General features: G+C 29.9%; 3 protein-coding genes and 1 long non-coding RNA gene across 5 annotated transcripts; 2 read left to right on the forward strand and 2 right to left on the reverse strand.

Annotated features, from left to right (window-relative positions):
* The first annotated feature begins 3,294 nt into the window (after positions 1–3,294).
* On the forward strand, positions 3,295–5,032 carry LOC150038032 (uncharacterized). The gene is made up of 2 exons (XR_016527579.1): positions 3,295–4,194; positions 4,516–5,032. It is a non-coding gene; the product is annotated as an uncharacterized LOC150038032 (long non-coding RNA).
* Positions 5,033–6,966: 1,934 nt separating this feature from the next.
* Positions 6,967–7,692, reverse strand: LOC120071001 (uncharacterized). The gene has a single exon (XM_039022984.2). The coding sequence runs from the start codon at positions 7,556–7,558 to the stop codon at positions 7,187–7,189; it is 372 nt and encodes a 123-aa protein (XP_038878912.1). The 5' UTR covers positions 7,559–7,692; the 3' UTR covers positions 6,967–7,186.
* A 1,432-nt stretch (positions 7,693–9,124) lies between these two features.
* LOC120071000 (mechanosensitive ion channel protein 10-like) lies at positions 9,125–12,534 on the reverse strand. Of its 2 annotated transcripts, XM_039022983.2 has the most exons (7): positions 12,461–12,534; positions 12,237–12,295; positions 10,645–12,112; positions 10,425–10,548; positions 10,024–10,317; positions 9,747–9,949; positions 9,125–9,656 (listed from the first exon to the last, which is right to left on the reverse strand). In XM_039022983.2, exons 3-7 carry the CDS (start codon positions 12,045–12,047, stop codon positions 9,383–9,385), a joined length of 2,298 nt encoding a protein of 765 aa, XP_038878911.1. In that variant the 5' UTR covers positions 12,048–12,112; positions 12,237–12,295; positions 12,461–12,534; the 3' UTR covers positions 9,125–9,382. The 2 variants fall into 2 exon arrangements, with proteins under 2 accessions (XP_038878911.1, XP_090166792.1); XM_090310666.1 differs by lacking the exon at positions 12,461–12,534 and having other exon boundaries at positions 12,237–12,371.
* Positions 12,535–19,137: 6,603 nt separating this feature from the next.
* Positions 19,138–20,785, forward strand: LOC120071547 (RING-H2 finger protein ATL52-like). The gene has a single exon (XM_039023875.2). The coding sequence runs from the start codon at positions 19,994–19,996 to the stop codon at positions 20,528–20,530; it is 537 nt and encodes a 178-aa protein (XP_038879803.2). The 5' UTR covers positions 19,138–19,993; the 3' UTR covers positions 20,531–20,785.
* Positions 20,786–20,880: the final 95 nt, after the last annotated feature.

Here is a 20,880-nt window from a genome sequence, read left to right on the forward strand (position 1 = left end):
TTGTCTATTCAAGTTATAATCGTCAAATTTGTTGAATCGACATTTGTAGAAGTTTACACACCTATAAGAATTTATGCACTGAGGAATTTGAAATATAATCCCAATAAAGGTTCTAAATCAATTCACTTATAACAATTTATAAGAGTAATTGAAAAAAATTAAGGTCTTGCTTGTAACTATTTCGTTTTTTACTTTTTGGTTTTTGAAAATTAAGCTTATTTACTTTTCATTTCTTATCATAATTTGCACATTTCTTAAGTAAAATGATTGAATTCTTAGCCAAATTTCAAATAAAAAAAATAAAGTTATTTATTTAGTTTTCAAAATTTGCTTGTTTATGGAAGTGGAAGTACGACTTAATTTTTTTTTTAAAAAAAAATCCAAATGATTATCAAACGGGACCTAAATATTTTATGTGATATTTTTAGTGTAAATTCACACAAAGTTCATGGATTAAATTGATAAGCAACTTTAGGGTTTAAAATTAATGCAATCCTAAAATTTAGGGTTATAAATGGAAATTTACCCAAAATAATAATAATAAAAATAATCATTTGAGTGAAATTAAAATTGCAAAACTTCCTTGAAATGGTATTCAAGAACGGAGATATAATAGGTTTTTATATCCTGTGGCTGAGGATTATGATTAAGGAATAATTGTGTGTGGTTGTACATATCGTAGTTACGGTACAGAATGAGTTTGGATCCACCGCACGAGATTCCATCTTCCAACTCAATTTCAGAACCTCTTCGTCATTCTTATTTCTTAAACCCCACGTGAGAAACGGTGTGTTTGGTTTGGAATACTTGTGGACAAAAACAAGGATAACAACGCGAGTCTCTTTACTAAAAGTCTTATATTTTATTTTTGTCCGACTTTCCTGTTATTTTCAAAAATGTCGAGATGACTTTTTAATTATATAAAAATTAGTATCTAATTATCTTTTTTATCTTCGATCTATGATTAATTATACATATTCTAAAAAAGAAAACTAAAAAATTCCCTGGATTCACGTGTAAGATTTATTTTAATCATTTTTTTTCAAACCTCCCACCCATTTTCTCTCTATCCCTCCTCTCTCCATCTCTCGTTCTCTCCATCTTCATAGCATCCCACCAGCGACCACACTAGACAGATGACTCTGGATGGACGATTCGAAGCAGAGAATGGCGATTGCATCGCCGACCCCACTAGACGGAGGACTTGGAGCAGACGAATGGTAGACTTTGAGCTGGCGACTGACGACGGACAACGAACGATTGAATCGAGTTCCTTCGAGGCTCATTTTTCGAATTGCTCCTCTTCTTAATCGGGTTCCTTCTCTTCATGGTTTCATTTGTGATAGCGACCGTGGTAGGGTTTCACAAAGAAGAAAAATATATGAAGATGGGGTTCTTGCTCCCGTAAACATAGGAGCTCTTTTCCTTTTTTTTAATAGATGGTGATATATGTACCTTTTTTTTTTTTTTGCTCTCTCTCTTTCTTTGTAGCTTTTGTAGTAATTTTAATATATACTAGGTTATATGTAATTGTTTATTTTTTATAAATGAGAGTTTTTGAGTTTTTCCTTGTTTAGACTTCATGTATTATGATGTATATAAATTTTGGTTGTTGGGATTTTTAACTACTTAAATGGTATATATATATAAAATATGATGTAAATGAAATTTATGATATATACTATGATTTATGTCGAACAATAACCCAATATAAAATTTATATATCGTGGTATATTTCATATATTGATTAAAATATTTTTAAATAACTAACCAAATATTCTAAGATATATTTAAAATAACCGACAATGAAAATGTGAAATCTCAACGATTACACTATCATTAGTTGATGTACAAAACTCATAAAGAGCAACCAGAATATGAAAAAGGCCCATCACGTGATTTCCGACCAATTTGCTAAAATTATTATCAAATTTTCGAATTTTTCAAATATGTAAGAAAAACCTGAAAGTTTGCTATATTCTCCAATTACTCGAGTCTTTGTTTATAGAGTTTTCAAGAGCCTTAGTGAGCTTGGGCCTGATTGCCTGTGGGCTAAAATATTGGACTTGGACTATGGTCAAAGTAGGGCAAGTCCAACCTTTCTTTTCTTTGGCCCAACTTTTTTCCGTTCACTTGAATTGGATCAGACCTCAAATTTAGATAATTTAGATCTCATTTGATATCTATTTTATTTTTTAAATTAAACTTATCAACACTATTTCTATTTTCAAATTTCTTCATTTATTATCTACTTTTCACCAATAGTTTATAAAACAAAGTCAATTTTTTTAGAACTAAAAAAAAGTAGCTTTCAAAAAATTGTTTTTGTTTTTTGAATTTGAAATTGAACTGGTATTTAAGAAATATGTAAATCATGGTAAGAAATGTGGACAATATAGGCTAAATTTTTAAAAACAAAATAGTTACCAAATGAGGTCTTAATTTACTTGATCCAATTCAATATACAATTTTAGTCTCATTTGGATTATTAACCAAATTATCAATCGTGGTTCGAGTTTAATTTGATAAGTATATTGTTGACCAAATGGCCGGAAAGAAATGACGTTTTTTTACCACATCTATTTATATATTAAAAAAAAAAAGAGGAAAAAACCTCATTTTCAACAACTTTTTAAACTCATGTTCATATATCTAAACATGCTATCAAACACATTATTTTTTTTTTTTTTTTAAATATGACATACAACCATGACTTTTCATTGAATTATTGTCATCAAATATATTTGCTATAGCTTGGCGATATTATTTCAGATAATCAAAGTGTTTTTTCTTAAACATCTTAATAAATAAATTAATAAAACACTCTAAAAAATATTGTTTTTTTTTTAAAGCCACCCCATTCAAATTTAAAGCTATTTTTTTCAACCAACTTTTAGAATATGTCCGTTTATTAATTATTATTATTATTTTTTTAGATTTGAAAATAAAATTCATAGACATTACTTTTACTTCCAAATCATTCTTTTGTTATTTTTTTTACCCATAATTTAAAAAATAACAAATTTTGAAAATAAAAAAATAAATAATTTTTTTTTTTTATTATTTTTAAAATATGATTAAAAATTCAACTAAGAAAGATGCAAAGAGAGAAAATAAATTTATTTTTTTAAAAACAAAAAAAAAACAAAAAAACTAACTGGATAACGATCGTGACCTAAATTATTTAGATTTGAAATTTTGAATTGGGTATTTTTCTAACAACAATAATAATGGAAAAAAAAAAAAAGAAAACCCTAAAAATGATCTCATACGTTGTTCTGTGATTCCTATAAGATCCCAACTTTCGCCAAGAACCCTTAGGGTTTCGAACATTCCAGAACCTTCCTCCTCCAACGTCAGGAAGACGATGCTCTCAAATCTCGCGAAACAACGGCGACACTCAGTTCTTATTTACTGTTCTTTTCTCTCTCTTTCTAAGCATCTCAATCTTTATTCACAGATTTTTTTTAATTACTTAATTTAATGATTTTGAGCTATCTTGATGATCTTTAAAACGGTAACGTTCGTGTTTGATTTGCTCTGGGATACCTAATTCGTCTAATACAGTTTCTATGGAGATTGTTTTTATGATTTTTGAGTTCTTTTCTGTTGTTTCTTCCCCAATGGCTGAAGGCTATTTTGATTTCATCCTGTTTTAGAAGGTAAAAGAAGAGTAAGCAGCGTAGCAATTTGATTACGAGGGAGAGGTTTTATTGATTTTGCGTGGTTTGTTTGCACATGATCATATTGTTATTTATCACTATGAAGGTCTGAAAGACTTCATCTCATTAGAGTTGATTAGGTAAATTAGTTTATGTGTGCTATGTTTGATAGAGTAGTGGTTAAGTCTGGTTAATGGTAGTGCTTGCAATCCGTTATATTAAATTTATGCGACTTTTTTCATGGATTGAATATTCTGTGATATATTTTTCTTCAATCACTGTTCTGTTCTTGTGGTTGAGATTAAAATGGAGTAGGACAGAAGGATTGTTAGTTATACTGATTCATTTTTGTTTCAATATTGTCATCTTTACAGCAGGTTGGTTATCTTATATCAACCCTGTCTGAGGATGACGAAATTGAGTTCCTCCGTACCATTATTCTCTGTGGAACTGTTTTGCTTTCACTGCGTAACCCAAGGAGGATACAAATCTCTTCATTCTTGGCTGACTTTTTACAAGGTCTAGTTTACAGGTGAAAACAAACATGCTTATGTTCTCAACTTCTCATATTAGATTAGATAGATTATTTTCTTTTTCAATGATGAGGCAATGTTTTTCTGTCATCTATAAAGCAAATAGGATACTTCTATACCAAATTTGTGTCGGAAGATGACAATATGAATTGTGCATCCTCTATTCATTTTGAAGAACTGGAAATCCCTTCCATTTCTTCAAGTAGAGGTTGTCACGAACACACTTCAAATGTCTCTGTTTGAAATTTTGATTATGGTTACTTGAATTTTTTTCCCCTTCCAAATGAGTGATCTATCATATTATTGACTATATATTTCAGTCATCCATAAAGCAAATAGGTTATTTGTATACCAATTTTGTGTCGGAAGATGACAACATCAACTGCGAATCCTCTACATTTTGAAAGGTTGGAAATCACTTTCCTCTTTCTAGTAGAAGTTATCACAAACATATTTCTTCAATTGCCCAGGTCTCCACACTTGATGTTCTTACCAAGTCTTGTTATTTACATTCCCTTCATCTGATCTTTTTTATTATCTGTGGGGGGTATGTCATAAATGTATGCCTTCTTCTAACATTCATGTTTTTAGCTAAGGATGCAATTTTTTTCCCTGCAAAACCCAAAATTATGATGCCTGTAGTGTTTAGGTTGAATAGTTGGAGGAGGGTGGAGCACATTATGTTGAATAAGTGGTGGCTAGTGATGGAAGTTGGTAAGCTGTAATTACTTGTGTGTTGTTGACTTGTTTCTTCTTTCTATAACGACTTTATAGGATTTATCCTATAGGTTGTACAATTGTGTCTTTGAGTTCTAAGACTTTTTCTATCGATTTCAATTCTGTGCTGCGATCCCCGCTGGGGTCTATTATGGATTTGACTCAAATGTATTTTTTGTTTTTTTGGTTGGAGTTTGTATTTTCTGAACACTACTTGATTCAATAAGGAGTTTGATTTCTTGTAAGAAGAAAATATCTTTCAGTGTGTTTGACCATCTATCTCCTTGTACATGTTGTTCTGAGATTGTAGATTGATGATAAAGTGGAAATGTTTGTAAGCCCCTATTCTTTCTCACTAGTAGCTGTCTAAAATAATTTAGTCATTTTAGTTGCTTGTCTTCTGAACTTGTGTTCTTGGCTCATTAATTCTTTTCTTTTTTTCTTTTTTTAAATCATCAAACAACTTTTAATTTACATTTGAATTCTATGTCTACAATGCCTCACCTCTTAAGTTGATTTTTTTAATTAAATTATAAGTTGGTTTTGGATCTTTTAAGTTTTTGTTTATTTGATTTTACATTTTGAAAAAGTGCCTAAGTTCCCAAACTTTCGATAATTGTGTTTATTACATCCTTCAAGTATTTTTAGAGTAATCTTTGATTTTGTAATTTATAGGATTATGAATTTTTAATTGTGTGTTTAATGGGTCAATTTGATATTTTTTTTAAAGAAATATTAAAGACGAAATTGTAAAATTGAAGCTCAAAATTCAGATGCAGGTTATTTCAATTTTTAGGTCTTTAAGTCTCATTTGATAATCATTTTAGTCTCCATTGCTAATCATCTAATTTCTTGTTTTTCATTTTTAAAAATTAAATTTATTTATTTTTTATTTTTATTTTATTTTTAATGATGGCTTGTATCTTAAGTATTAAAAGTAGAATTCTCAGTCAAATTAAAATGGACTTTTAAAGTTTTAAATACTATTTTGGACCTTTGGTACTTTTAATTCTTGTTATTTTATGGTCAACTTTTAAAATGTTTATTTTGGTCTTGTAGAAGTGATCATTTTGGTTCCATCATTCTCATTTTTTACTTGTGAAAGTTTAAGGATTAAAATTAATCAAAGTAAAAAAATGCAAGGATCAAAATGAACATTATGAAAGTTTAGGGACTATAATGAATCAAAGTTGATAGAATTTGAACCAAAATGAATATTTTGAAAATATAAAAATTGAATAAAAGTTAAAAGTATAAAGATCATGATTTAAGCATTTTTTTCTAGTTTTCAAATATTGGTCTGATTTAGAAAAAATGAGAGAGAAAGAAACAAAGCAAGAAATCTAGCCATATTTGTAGGTTAAATTTTTTAAAAACCAAATGGGGCATTTATTTATGGTTTTTCTTTGAAAATTAAGTTTAATTTAGCAGCTTAATTCTAAAAGTAAAAATTAGTTTTTAAAATTTGACTTGATTTTTGTGAACAAAAGTAAGAACTGTGGAAGAGGTTTTTATAAGTTTAATTACATAATTTTTTTTAATATGTCAAAAATGTATCATACTGTAAGTAACAGTTGTAAGTTTATCATTTGAATCTCATTGGCATTAAAAACAAATGAAAATTGTTCAGAGAAATGAATACTGGAATGTATAACAGTAATACCCGGGTATGAAAAAAGAATCACTAAATTTAACATACTTCAAATGATATAAAGCTTAAAACTAACACATCAAGAAATAACGTCTCTATTGATTCTGCACTATGCTTTATTAGGAACACGTTTTGATTTCTCCTTGATTCATCATTCAAGACCAAATTTGGAATCGATTTCATGATTTTAAGCAAATCTTATTATTTTAAAAGATGGGTCACGTTTCATTTTTGCTTTATCAAATCAAAAAAGCAAAAGAAAACTCATAAATTGACCTTCCATTTGGATTCAAAAAATAATTTTAAATCACGTGATTAGAAATTTAATTTCATGATATGTGAAAAAATTAGAATATGACAAAGTTGAATTAGTAATGTACTTGTAAATGCTGTGAAATCCGAATTTTGCTGGAACAGTAAGAAATATCGAAATTCATTTGAAATCTAAGAAGAATTGAAGAAAATTAGAGTTGAATGAAACAAAGTTACAACTAAAATCCATACATTACCACAGACAGCAGCTTGCAACAAATTAAAAAAAAAAAAAAAAAACGATTGGATGACAGTTAAACAAAAATACAATTTAGAATTTACTTTTTTTTTTTTTAACTTCACAATTCCACTCAGCTTCGCTTCACCGGATCGAAGTTCGCGACGCCGATGACCGCTCCCAATATCGCCACCACCACAGCTCCACCGGCCGCAATACTCAGCAAGAAGTTCTTCAGCGACGGCGACACTCCTGGTCCGGCGGCCTCTGCAACCTCCGGAATCACCATCGACGCCGTCAAAGCAGCGGCCGTAATTCCAGCAACAGCCTTCTCCTTCAACGAAGATCGGACGGCGACGATCCTTCCGTTGGATTTGGGAGCGGCAGCGATGGCCTTGCGAGACTTAAAAGAAGGCAACGGATTGAAGAAAGCGTCGTTGGAGAGTGGCTTATGAGTGGCGTAGGTTAATGGCAAGGCCATTGAAAGTGCAGAAGTGGAAGCCATTGACGATGAATTTGGAAGCGGAAGCTGCTGGTGCTGTGAATTTGGGGAATTTTTGGAAAATTATGGGGAAGATGGGAGTGGGCCAATGAAATAGAAGAGGAAATTTGGGGATTTTTGGTGAGGTGGAAATCTTCATCTTTGTCTGACGTGGCAAATTCTCAATGCCTTATTGGTGGATAACGTTATCTTATTGGTCCAATCATCATCTCCTTTCAAATCCTCTTGTAGGTTCTCACACTTTTGGGCCTTACTTTGGGCCTCCATATTCTTCAGGTTAGTCTCCTTATTCTCTCCATCTACTCGTAGAAAGTTTGAATTTAATCTTTTATCATTCTTTTATCATTTTAGAAATTAGAATTTAGTTTCTATACTTTGATAAAATCTTTATAAATAGTCTCTACTATAGAAGTTATGATAAAGAGAATTAAGATAATTAGTATATTAGAGGTCAAATCCATGGTTGAACAAGAAAAGTTCATCCATAAAGAGACGAGAGAATACTCAAATTGACTATTTATAGCATTACAAAAAAATAAGACAATTAACTAAATAATTCTAATTAACATTAATTAATCTAAATTAACAACTAAACAAATATTACTAAAAATATAATGATTATCTTAATTTTCCTCATCACACTATGGAATTTATTAGCTAATTATAAAAAAATATTTTCTAATTATAAACTTTATGGATTGAATTAACAATTTAATCAATTATCTAATAGGATTAATAGGTGTCTAAATTTTAAAAAGTGTTTAAGAGATTCTTGCGCTTTTAATTTTGTATCCAATAATTTTTTTTTTTGGAAGAAATTTGTCTAATGGATGTCCAAGATTTTCAATTTTTGTATGTTATTAGGTCTTTCACCTATTTTGACAAAATTTCCTCTCTTTTATTCTTCTCTCAAATTCTCGTATCTAGCGAATAAAATTTAGATTTTAAGGTTGACAAACCTCAATTTATATTTATTTAATAGAACAATTATCATGTAATTTTATGTTGGAAAAATTAAATATATTCTTTAATTTAAGAAAAAATTAAATATATTAAGATCCTATTAAATGCAAAATTGTAAGTTTAAGAATCTATTAGATAAAATTTTTAATTTAGGAAGTCATTAGACATAAAATTAAAAATTTAGAGTCAAATAGACCAAGTTTAGAGATTAAACTTGTAATTTGATATTTTTTTTAATTTGGTCGTAGAACTTTAAAGTTTATGTTTATTTGTCTTTGAAAAAATCTATTTATATAATAAATCACCAACATATTCAAAATTTATAAAATGAATTAATTTACTATATATGAATTCAAATTTTATGTCTAACTTTAAATATGTGTAACAAATTTTTGAATTTTAAAAAAGAATCAATCAACATTGGCATAGTTCACGACATAGCCAGATCAGTATGAACGGTTCAGACTCTACATTGAACATCAATTAAAGATTAAAAAAAAATCATTTTTTAAACTTATTGTCACTAACGCCATTGCAAAACAATTTTTTTTTTTTTTTTTTAAAAAAAAAGAAAGAAAAAAAAAAAAAAAAAAAAAAAAAAGAAACAAAAAGTCAACACTGTTGTTGTTAAATTTCAATAGTCAATTCTCATAAATTGTCAATAAATAAAATTCAAAATTTGTTGAGAACAACTAATCAATATTTTACAATTCTTTTTCCCTTACTGGTACAACTCAAAATTTGTTCCCTTCCCATCAAAGATTCAAAGCCATTGAAGCCAAAAAGGAGATGAGTTAGCCATTGTTTTTGTAATTTTGAGAGCTTTGGTAAGAAAATGAGCAACTGAAGAAATGACCTTCATCTTCATCTTTGAGATGATGGAATCACAGAAGCTGCTGAACCCACATAGTTGAGCTGAACTTCTTGAGGTAAAAGATGATACTTGATACCGAGATCTTCGAAAATTTTCTTCAGCTCCAAGACTAAATCCGATCTGCGACTGCTCTTGTCGCCATAGTTTTGAAAGTTTATGGTGTGATTGACACACAGAGCTAGTTTCATCTTGTTGATATTCTCGATCTCCTTCACGATGACACTATGGTTCGGTCGCCAGAACTGGGGTTTGCTTTCTAAGTATCTGAGTAATACATTTGAAATGATATGTCAAGCAAATGGATGCTTTGAAATGATAAAGAAAACAAGCATAGAGAAACTGAATGGAACTTACGTTTTTATTCTTGCTTTTAGAGCTCCAATGCTTTCGATTGAAGTGGAAAAGTCGACGGAAAATTCGATCGAATCACTCATTTCAGGGCTCCTGTAGTAGTTACTGATGGGTTTGGTGGCTAGCACAGAATTTGGATAGAAGATCTTCTCATTGTCATATCTCAAGAAGATTGTGGTTAAAATGTTCATTTCTTCAACAACCATCTGCAAGTTAGAATTAAACCAGGTGAGGTTGCGCTTCAATAGAATCCAAAAACATTCTGAGTTGAGAAAGTTACCTGCACACCATCTACGACACAACGATCCCCCACATCGAATGGATGCATCACGAATACGAATATGATGGCTTCAAATACAGTTCTGGCAGTGTTACCGAACATGAAAACCACCAACAGAATCTGTGATGAAACGAAGACGAGTACTTGCGTGGTCAAGAAACCCATCAAAAGTAGCCATTCAATGATAATCACAATCAGTACAATTGCAGAAGCAAGCTTGTTTAGTTCCTCTATGGCAGTCTTGGTGTCATTCAATGAGTGAGCTAGCGACTTGCGTTCAATGTAAACATTCACCTGCAACATCAAAAATAGATTTCTAAGTACCATGTCTGTAAGAGGTTTGCTTAGAATTGCGCTCTTTAATACACTTAGGTATTCAAAAGAAAATGCTAAAGATTTACCAGCCAATTCTTCAGGGTTTTTCGCTTTATCTTTCCCGTCTCAACTCCTCCTTCAAACAATGGCAGTACATTATCAATTTCCTCCTTACTCATAAAACGAAAGAGGTCGTCTTCATCAATATACCTAACCATGGGCACAAGATTAAAAGCATTAGTTAACAAAATTCTCCAAATATAGTGAAGTGGGATATTCAAGATCTTTAGAAGGTAAAATTCTCACTTGCTACCCGGTTTTGCAACGTTTCTGAAAATCTGGTAAGCTGCGGCCCTTGCTTCCCATTCGCTGTTAATCTCCTTATCTTTTTGCTCATTCTCTTCCTCTTTGAAATTCTCTATTGTATTAGAGATGGTGGACAGCCCTGAACTCCTTATAACATTGATTAGCCCTCTCATAGTCCAAGCAGAGATTTTTTCTTGCTTCATCTTTTTGAGTTTATCTACATCAATAACCTCTTCTTTTCCTTCATTCCCACCATCACTTTCTTTCTTCAAATGCCTGAAACTCAACTGCCCTGTGCTCGCTGCTCTCCCGACACTCTCCGCCATCTCCATGATTGGAGGCCCTGATAGGATGCGTAGTATATATTGATGGAAGATTGATTCTTGAATCCGATCGAAGAATCTAGCGCATTGAAAAGAAGCAGCTAGTATCTTCACCATCAAAGTTTTCACCAGCCATAATCCAGCTCCAATAAGAGAAGCACCGAGAGCTCGTGTAATGTAATTCAGAATCTCATTGCCTTTCTTAGATCTCTTGCTGCTTTGATCAAATAATAGACCCCAGGCTAGGAGAACCAAACCCAGCCAAATAAAAATGATAACACTCTTCCTCAGACCATAGACAAAATAAAGAACCTTTCTTTTAAGTAGAAAGTTTCTTTCAATCAAGAAAACCAGGCAATTGATAAACCATTGCGAAAACAAACGACCGCAGAAACTAACTAACACCAGAACACACCATTTCCAGAGTCCTAATCCCCATATCTCTTTAGTCACCAACTTGTCTATTGTTAAGCTAGCAATTAAACAACCTGTTAAGCACAAAAATGCAACCCATTCAATTAAAACTGTTCTTTTCAATTTCTTCCCTGATCTTTCTTTCACTTTCAGTTCTGCAGTTTTGTAAACTTCTTCATCATCTTCCTCCTCACTTCCAGTAGTTCCAATCAATGGTGTTTTCGGAGTTATCGGAGCCGACTTCAAAGCTTCTTTAGGACTAGTCACAGTGGTTATCTTAGCTGGGGAGTCCATCTTAGGAGAGCTATACAATGTTGATTTTGCTTTAGCCTTTTCTTCTGCTAAACTTGCACTATCAGGACAAGGAGACTCTATTAACCTCGATTTTGGCTTTGAAAACGACGAACGAGCAAATGATGGGCGTCGAATCGCCGTTTCGCCTGGAATTTTTGGAGGTTTAAGGGGAGACATTCTGGAAATCTCATGTGAAGGAGAACTCCCAACCACGGATTGCGGAATTGTGCACCTAAAACTCCGAGTTTCTTTTAGGTCAAAATCAGGAAAAGAAGAAACAGAGGGTTTAGTGAGATCTTTACTTGTGTCAACTCCTTCTTCACCTTCCAAAATTCGTAAAACAAGTTGTTCCATTCCTTTCTTATCCGCCATTTTCTGCTTTAACACCTCTTAATTAACCTCTTACTAACATAACAGACAATGCAATCCCAAAAATCCTAAGAAAAAGAAAACCAAAGGATAACATTCTAGGTTCAACTTCAGGCCATAACAAAATCGCAGCAAAATGAAAAGCTTAAATGCAACAGATACACATAGAAAAGTGAGAGGGATATTTCAAACCTGGCAACTTGAAGCTCTCGGATTATGACTTTGCAATGGTTTTTGAGCCTCGAAAATACCTTGAGAAAACCAAAAGAAAGTCAATAAGAGTGGCCGCTTTCCATTACTTTCAGACAGGAAACTTAAAACGAAAGAGAAAGAAGAAAAAATACGACTCTGAGAAATCTCAAATCAGAAGAAGAAGATGATGATGATGATGATGAACAATGAGAACAGAGGCCTACCGGACCAGAGCTGAGCACCGGCGAGTTCCATTCTTTTTTCGCGGGTTTGGTTATTATTTAAATAACGCAATGCCAAAAGTAAATAGATAACAAATACATATATATACCCATAGCCTTTTAAGAAAAATGGTTAAAATAGCGTTTTGGTCCTCCTAGTTTGATGTTTGTTTAATATTAGTCTATTTACTTTAAATTATCTAATTTAAATTCTTGTATTTAAAAAAAAATAAAATTGAGTCACTCAAATTTTTTTTTTTTTAATTTTATTAAATAATAATAATAATAATTTTCATGTTAGATTATTTGGATATGTTTTCAAAATTTATAGAAAAATGTTAACAAGTTAAATATATATATATTAAATAACAAACTAGTAACGGATACTAAATTTACTCATACTTGATTTCTTAAATGATATTGAAGTGGTAGAGTGAAATTGAATTATAGTAGTTTCTATCTAGATTGAAAATCGAAATTTGCATGTTCCTTATAATTGTTAAAAAAAAAAAAAAAAAAAAAAATTATTTTTTTTAATACTTTCATCAATTATCAATATAAAATTATCAACCACATTTTTTTTAATTCAACCATATAGATAGTGAGAATTCATTAATTCAAACTCTCAATTTCTTTGTTGAGAATATATGTGAGTTACACCGAATATATATATATATATATCGTCGAGTTATTGTCCAACTATACTAGTTTTGATAGATTCATGCATTTGTTGATTTATTTAAAGTTAGAATTAAAAAAATGAAGAGCAATTTTTCACTCCATAAATCATTCTTCACATACCATTTGAAGTTTACCCAAACCATAATTTATAGAACCAAAATGGAAATTTTAATAATCATAAGGACTATTTCTAATTTCAAGGTTAGACAACAAAAAAAAATATCAAATTAATAATTTATATATTATTTCATTATGAAAAAAAAAAGTTAATTTTATTATATAATTTTATGAAATGAAAATTTTCACATATAAAAAAATAGTCAAACTATTTATAGAAATAACAAAATATATATATACATTTATCACATAGTATCATGGATAGACTTTCTATCGATAAAAAAAAATTAAATTTTACTATTTTATCCTTATCTTTTTAATTTTTAAAATTTTTCATGAAAAGTCTCGCCTTGGATTTTGGCCTCCTGTTTTGCCGTATGGCAAAACAACAATTTAAAAAATAATAATAATAAATAAATAAAAACACGTGATGTCCTTGTAATAATGTCGTGCGATTAATATATTCATATAATTATTTTTTTCCTCTAAAGATACAGATCCATCTTCAAGCCCATACCTAATCCATCATTGAAAAATATTCCCCTTTCCAGAAATAAAATAAAATTTATAACTATTAACATTTAAATATTTTAAAAAGCCCCCCATAATTAAAATAAATTCAACAACAGTATAATAAAAACACAAAGAAATAAATAGCAAGAGAAAAAAAAAGAGTAAAATGGGAGGTGTTTTTTTTACCGTGTCTTGAATGGCAGTAATTTTTCTGGAGACGACGAGCTTGCTGTGAATTTTTGTGGAAAGTGAAATGATGTGAGAATGAAAATAAAAAAGAATTTAGATTTATAGGTTTTATAGTGAGGTAAAAAGCAGGGTAAATCTGTTAGGGAAAGTGTTAAATGGTTTAGTTTGGTGTAATTAGGTTTGTATGCAAAATTATTAATATTGTTTTATTATCATATTGTTATCCAATCATAATTAACTGTGTTTGTTTAATTATTTAGTTTAATTAAAAAATGGTGGTTTAATTATTTAGTTGAATGGCTTAATTTTTCCTTTTTCTAGTTCAAACTGTAAACTACTTTTAGGCCCAAACCAAAGCCCATCTGGCCCAAATCTGTCTGTCACAGGCCCAGTCCTCTTTCTCTGCCCATGTGGCTCTTTTTAATTTTTTACTTTGGAATATTTAGATAATTTATATTTATGGTAGATAGAGTGAATATATTTTTTTTGTATTCTGGTTGTTTTTGTAGTAGTGTATCTTTTCATTATCGTTTGTACTTAATTTTGTTGTTTATGGTAGTTTTATCATTTAATAATTAGTATTTTCTATTATTTAAAATGATTTTGCTATTTTTATAATTTTGAAGCATTTTTGCCATTTTTTTCAAATGAAATGTTAAAATTTGTCATTTCTCTTGTCATCCCTATGGAAATTTGAAGGAAATAGCAAAATTGGGGTGTCTTTTGATTTTTGTCAAAAAAAAATTGAAATAATAAGATTTTTTGCAAAAGCGTGTCGTGCACATGACATGTATATTTTTAATCCCCAAATTGCCCCTGGTATGGTCAATTAACAGTTTTTTCGAATACTGTGTAATTGTTATATCGTGTTCATAAATTCTCAATAGAAATACCGTACAAATAAAATCCTCTGTTCTGAGACCATATATCAATTATCAATAGAAATACAGTGGGAATGGAATCATCGGTTATGAGACTCCAACCTAACGGATTCAAGAGATAAAAGTACCGAATTTTTCTTTCAGTTTAAAATTTGAATTAACGATTTTATATCTATTTTGATTTGATTTAACCACTCTTCAAAAATATTCAGAACTAATCAATATTTAATTTGTTTATCACCATTTTTGTTTTAATTTATAATATATATTTAAAATTTTACATTATTTTATTGGTTTTTAATTATTTTAAATTCGAAATAATTTTTTTTATCCGGTTAGGATTTTACTTGATATTTTATACATATTATCTTCTAACAAACTGTATATTTCATTTAAATTTTATCTTTTTTTTTTGTATTTTTAATCACCTTTTATTTATTAACATCTTATTATGTTATTATACGATTAATTTGTCTTTTTGACAAACAAATAAGTATTCACTTTTGTAGCCTCTATAATGAGTTAGGCTTCTTTCGGGGATTTATGGGGAATAATAAATATAGTGTAATTGTTGAAGCATTAATGAAAATGAAATTATAAATAAAGTGTAATTATAAATAAACGAACTTCCTTCCTGGTTTTTCTCCCCAAATTATATTTTATTTAACTACTTATCGAACTAATCACAATAAACAAAAACAAAAATTATATTTTATTTAACTACTTATCGAATTAATCATGATAAACAAAAACTTTCTAATTTTTCTCTCCAATTTATATTTGAATTTATCTTTCATTATCATATTTGATTTTATCTAACTAATTTTCTATTTATTTAAATGTTTGTTACAAATTCTATTGTATCTAAATATTTTTTTTCATTATTTTGTACATATTGTTATCAAATTAATTTGATTTATTTGTTCATATTTTCGATGTTTTCAATTTTTCATATACAAACACATAAAAATGGCTTGTTGTACGAACATATAAATGAGAATGAATCTTTAAAGGTTTGAAACATGTGCGTGTGTATATATATCTTGTTCAGTTTATTATTAATATTGTGATTATGATTATGATTAAAATAATATTAAAAAACCATAAATCTCACATTCTCCATCTTATTCACTCGGCCGCCCCCAAAATCTCATTTTCTCATTATCAATCTCAGAAACCTTTATTGAATTTCATTGTCTTGATTAGTTTTTGATGACCACCCTGACCACCCTTGCTAGGTCGCCGACCTTTTTCGCTCGCACACATGTTTCCTGCTTTTGTTTTTACTTTGAACATCGTTTTCAACAATTACATTCTAAGATTGATAGTGTTTAAAGTTGGCTTTCAAGATCGAGAAAAATGGTCATATGGATGATGAAACTCCCTACAATTGGTTTGGTGTTCAAACACAATCATATTTTCAATAGTCACATCGTCATAAAATTGCAATTCCTTTAAAATATTCACTTGTCAACTCAACTTTCCTCTTTCTCACCTTGAAGGAAGTACATCGTTGTGAATATCCATAAGTCTCTAATGACCTCCACGTACAATCAACTTTGCTCTTCACACCTTGAAGGAAGTACATTGTTGTGAATATCCATAAGTCTCTAATGACCTCCACTGCCTGGTCTTTCCTCGCATACAAAGTCGAAAGTGTTAAAAGATCATACTAAGTGATTTCTAATTTTTGCTTTTGGAATATTTAGATATTATGTATTTATGATTCTAGAATGTTTAGATAGAGTATATTTGTGGTATTTGTTTGAAGCAGTGTATCTTTGTTTATCCTTAATTTATTGGTTTAGGGTCGTTTTGTCCTTTAATAATTACTATTTTCTATTATATAAAATCGTTTTCCTATTTTTATAATTTTGAAACATTTTTGTCATTTTTTCAAATGAAAATTTAAAATTTACTAATTTTCTTATATATATATAAATGTTCAAAATTTTTATATATAAATGTTCACATTTTTTATTTTACTTGTGGACTTGCAGTAGGCAAGGGGATTATAAAAAATTATATATTTTAGGCTATTCTTTTTCCATTACTTTTGGGCTATCTTATTTCGATCTACGATTTTCAAATGTTGAAATTTAGTTCTGATACATTTTTAAAAAGAAAAATCAAATTGTTATTTATTGTTTGTTTGAAGTTAGTTTTTGGTGGATTAAAATATAATAATTGACAAAATGTGTATATCGTTTTAAAATTTACCGACAAGGTTAATAGATATCATTTTTCATTATTTTTTTATATTAAAAAAAACCACTAAACTTTATATTTTATTTCAATAATATATTTAAATTTTAAAAGTTGCATTAATACCTTTTAATTTAAAAAAAAAAAAAACAAAAATACGTTTATCGTTAGTATATGGATGAAAAACGTATATCACACACCCTCGAGAGATTGGGGAAACCTTCTTTTAGTTGCCATAGGCCCGATCATCCCATTCGCTCCAATAGACATGCACGGTTCTATAGCAGGTACAAAGAATGAATCTATATCTGTGTACGAAAGTTGTTGGCCAACGGTCGTTCAGCTGTTCGATCATTTTCTTTTCTCCTATATTAATTTCTTGATTCAATAATACTCATGAATTTTCAAAAGCTACAATAATACCTTTAACTTTTTAAAAAAGATGTTAAAATATTACATCACCATTAGTATAGTTACACTCCATCACCTCTCTCATTGAACTAAATTCAGGAGAGTTTTATCTATAGCCCGTTACCCCCAAATTATTTATCTATTTCAATCTATGACCTAACATTTTCTTGTCTTTGTTCGTTTGTACCTCATTGGACAGTGCATGATATAGCAACAATGGAAGGTTCGCCAGAGGTGGGTTTTTGGAAAGGATGAAGAAGAGGAAAAGGAGAGAGAAATGTTGTATCATTAAAACAAAAACTAAATTAACAAAATTTTGTCACATCAATTGGTCAATATACCATTTACTAGCCACATCATTTTACCATTAGTCAACTAAATGTTACAATAAATCTAAAAGACGACCATTTACAATTATTTATAAACTTCGAGAAAATATTTGTTTTGAAATTTCAAGAAACTAAGTAGACATCAACTTCGAACATCATGAACTAAAAGTATATTTTGTCGGAAACATTTTTAGTTTCCAAACTTATTTGTGACAATTAAATCTACTTTTAGTTTGGTAATAATAACCCTTTATCGTAAAGTTCATAAAAACAATTTAATTAATTTACTTTAAGATTTGTAATAATTTAGTTGTTATGATTTGACAGAATATGCCAATTTAAAACTAAGTCGAACTATGTAAAAAATATAATTAAAAAAGAGTTTAATAGTCAACCTCTTACAATTATAAATTAAAAATACCACCCAATTGAATTAAAGCTGGCCGGTCCTGTCGTCTTCGACCAAACGACACGTCATTTTAGCGTGGATTCAAGGTGACGATGACCTATTGGAGTAAACACCAAATACGACATGTCGTACTTCCATTGAATTAAATTGAACCAAATAGCCACTTTATACACCACAAATACAGTCTCTTTTGACTAATAAAACTTGGAAAAAGATACATTTTTGGTCCATGACTTTTAAACCTATTTGATTCATAAATTTTAAAATATTAAATTTTCGATTCTTAAATTTTGAGTTTGGATTCAATTTAATCCATAAGTTTTAAAATGTTACAATTCTGACATTGAAATTTAAATTTTGTTTCAATTTGATCCATAAATGTTAAGATTATACTTTTAATATCGATTTTTCACTAAATACTCGCTTTTCATATTTAGTGTTGATGTATATTAATCAAGTTAAATGAAATAAAATAATTATCATTAATTAAGTTTCATTATTTTTAATCACTGTGTTAAATTAATTAATAAACATTAACACGTAACTTAAAATAAGCCTTTCGTGACAAAGTTAAATGTGTAAATCTTGAAATATAGAGAACACATTGAAACAAAACTCAAATCTCAAACGTGAAATTGTAATATTTTAAAACATAGTGACTAAATTAAATCAAATTCAAAACTCAAAAGACTCCGTTTAGTAACTATTGGAGGAAAAATTTCAAACCAATCATGGATCGCCACATCATTTACTAAATTAATGACGAAATTCTGAAATCATCAAATTTGGGACACACAAATTTGTGACCAATTAAGAGTTTATGTGTCCCCAAATTGAAATTGAAGACAAATTATACTAGAGATCAAATCACACCAACTCAAGTTCAACTTTACGAAATACGTTTCTCCAAAAATATTGTGCGAACAATAACAATTTCGACTTTTGTTTTTTATTTTTTAAAATTAAGTTTATAAATATCACTTTTACTTATAAATTTCTTACTTTGTTATTACTTTTTACTAGTGGTTTAAAAAACCAAGCCAAAATTTAAAAACTAAAAAAATATAACTTTTAAAAACTTGTTTTTTTTAAAAAAAAATTTAGCTAAGAATTAAACCATTGTACCTAAAAAAAGATCAAATCATTGAAACAAATGGGAAGAAAATAGGCTTAATTTTTAAAAACAAAAAATAGAATGGTTACCAAACGGATCTAAAATTCAAATAAAAATTAAACATTTTCTTTTAAAAAAAAAACAAAAAATAAAAAAAATCAAACCTAGTTTTAAGGAGCAGAAAACCTATTTTTCCCTAAAACTTTCAAACCACAATAAATATTCCCAATTTCTCACATTGCGTCTTTTTTTTTCACCATTAAAACGACAACATTCCTCTACTTCCCAACGCTTCTTAGCCTCTACTACTTGTCGTTTTGGGTCCCAAAGATTTACATAAAAATTCAATTATTAAAAATAAAAAAAAAAAAGATTTTAAAAACAATTATTGGAGAGATAAATATGTGTTTCTTCTTATCAACAATTTTGTTTCCTTTCATCCATATTTGTTTCTGTCTTCTGATTGTACTCTGTTTTGTCTTCATTCTTTGGAAGCTTACAGTTTATCTCCTTTAGTGAATTAAACTTCCCAACAACAAATAAAAATTCTTCCTTCTTTGACCGTAAATAGAACCTCTTATTATCAATTCAATCAATTATGATAATTCTTCTTCTTCATCCTAAAAACACCCATAAAACAAATCTCTGTAAAATCCTCTGTTTCTTCTTCAATTTCAGAATCCAAAAATGAGTGATTCTTCTTCAACCTCTTTTGCTCAGCCAACGCCTCATCCTGCAAAATCAAGCTTACCCATGTTGTATTATGGCCTTGTGGTCGTCGGGACGGCGGCGATTGTGTTAGTTCTTTACAATTTCATCGTTATCAAGTGGTGCTCTGACAATCGCCACCGCCGAGCTTCGCCGGCGCTGGCTGGAAGTTATGCAGAGATGATGAATTCAAGCCGTAGCTTCCACAGCTCGCTGTGCAGCTTCAAATTCAAGAAGGGATCCACGGTGGCAGCGGCGGCGGCGGAAGAAGAAGGGTATGGGAATGAATGTGCAGTTTGTTTGTCGGCGTTTGAAGATGGGGACGAGGTTAAGAAATTGCCAAGATGTACACATATGTTTCATGCTTCTTGTATAGATATGTGGCTTTTCTCTCACTCCGATTGCCCTCTCTGCCGTGCTCCGGTGGTGGCGCCGGGGCTGAGCCAGCACCAAGCCATGGCGGAGCAAGAGGAGAATTCAGGGCATGGTTTGTTGGAATCCGGCGACTTGGTTTGAAACCAATGATGTTCATATTAATTTTGAAATGGGTGGTTGGATTTGGAAAAATTCCAATTCTTTTGTTTGTGATGTTGTTTGTTTGGTGGTCCAAGGATGAGGATAATGAAGAATTTGTAAAAGTTGTAGGTGTTTTAGATGGGGTGTATTTATTAAATAGGCCCCATTTCAAGAGAACACGTCAATTACATTTAGTCGTACCTATGTTCTTCTATTATGCATATAATAAAATATTAGATCTTTTTACGACCCAAATTAGTAAATGGTTTGCTAATGTCAAATGACTCGAATTTTAAAATTAAACATTTCGTTTATGTGGATCTCACCTAATGAGATCCTAACTGCAATTT

Source organism: Benincasa hispida, chromosome 2 (genome assembly GCF_027475165.1).
Source record: "Benincasa hispida cultivar pf3 chromosome 2, pf3_genome.v1.1, whole genome shotgun sequence".
NCBI lineage: Eukaryota > Viridiplantae > Streptophyta > Magnoliopsida > Cucurbitales > Cucurbitaceae > Benincasa > Benincasa hispida.

What these genes read in the sequence shown, in the direction of transcription:
- LOC120071547 (XM_039023875.2), top strand. Translation starts at nt 19,994, where the DNA reads ATGAGTGATTCTTCTTCAACCTCTTTTGCTCAGCCAACGCCTCATCCT.
- LOC120071000 (XM_039022983.2), bottom strand. Translation starts at nt 12,047, where the DNA reads ATGGCGGATAAGAAAGGAATGGAACAACTTGTTTTACGAATTTTGGAA. An exon ending in GTTGCAAAACCGGGTAGCAA is followed by an intron (nt 10,549 to 10,644) that starts GTGAGAATTTTA and finishes GCCCATGGTTAG; the next exon opens with GTATATTGATGAAGACGACC. An exon ending in CTAAAAGCAAGAATAAAAAC is followed by an intron (nt 9,657 to 9,746) that starts GTAAGTTCCATT and finishes TGTATTACTCAG; the next exon opens with ATACTTAGAAAGCAAACCCC.
- LOC120071001 (XM_039022984.2), bottom strand. Translation starts at nt 7,558, where the DNA reads ATGGCTTCCACTTCTGCACTTTCAATGGCCTTGCCATTAACCTACGCC.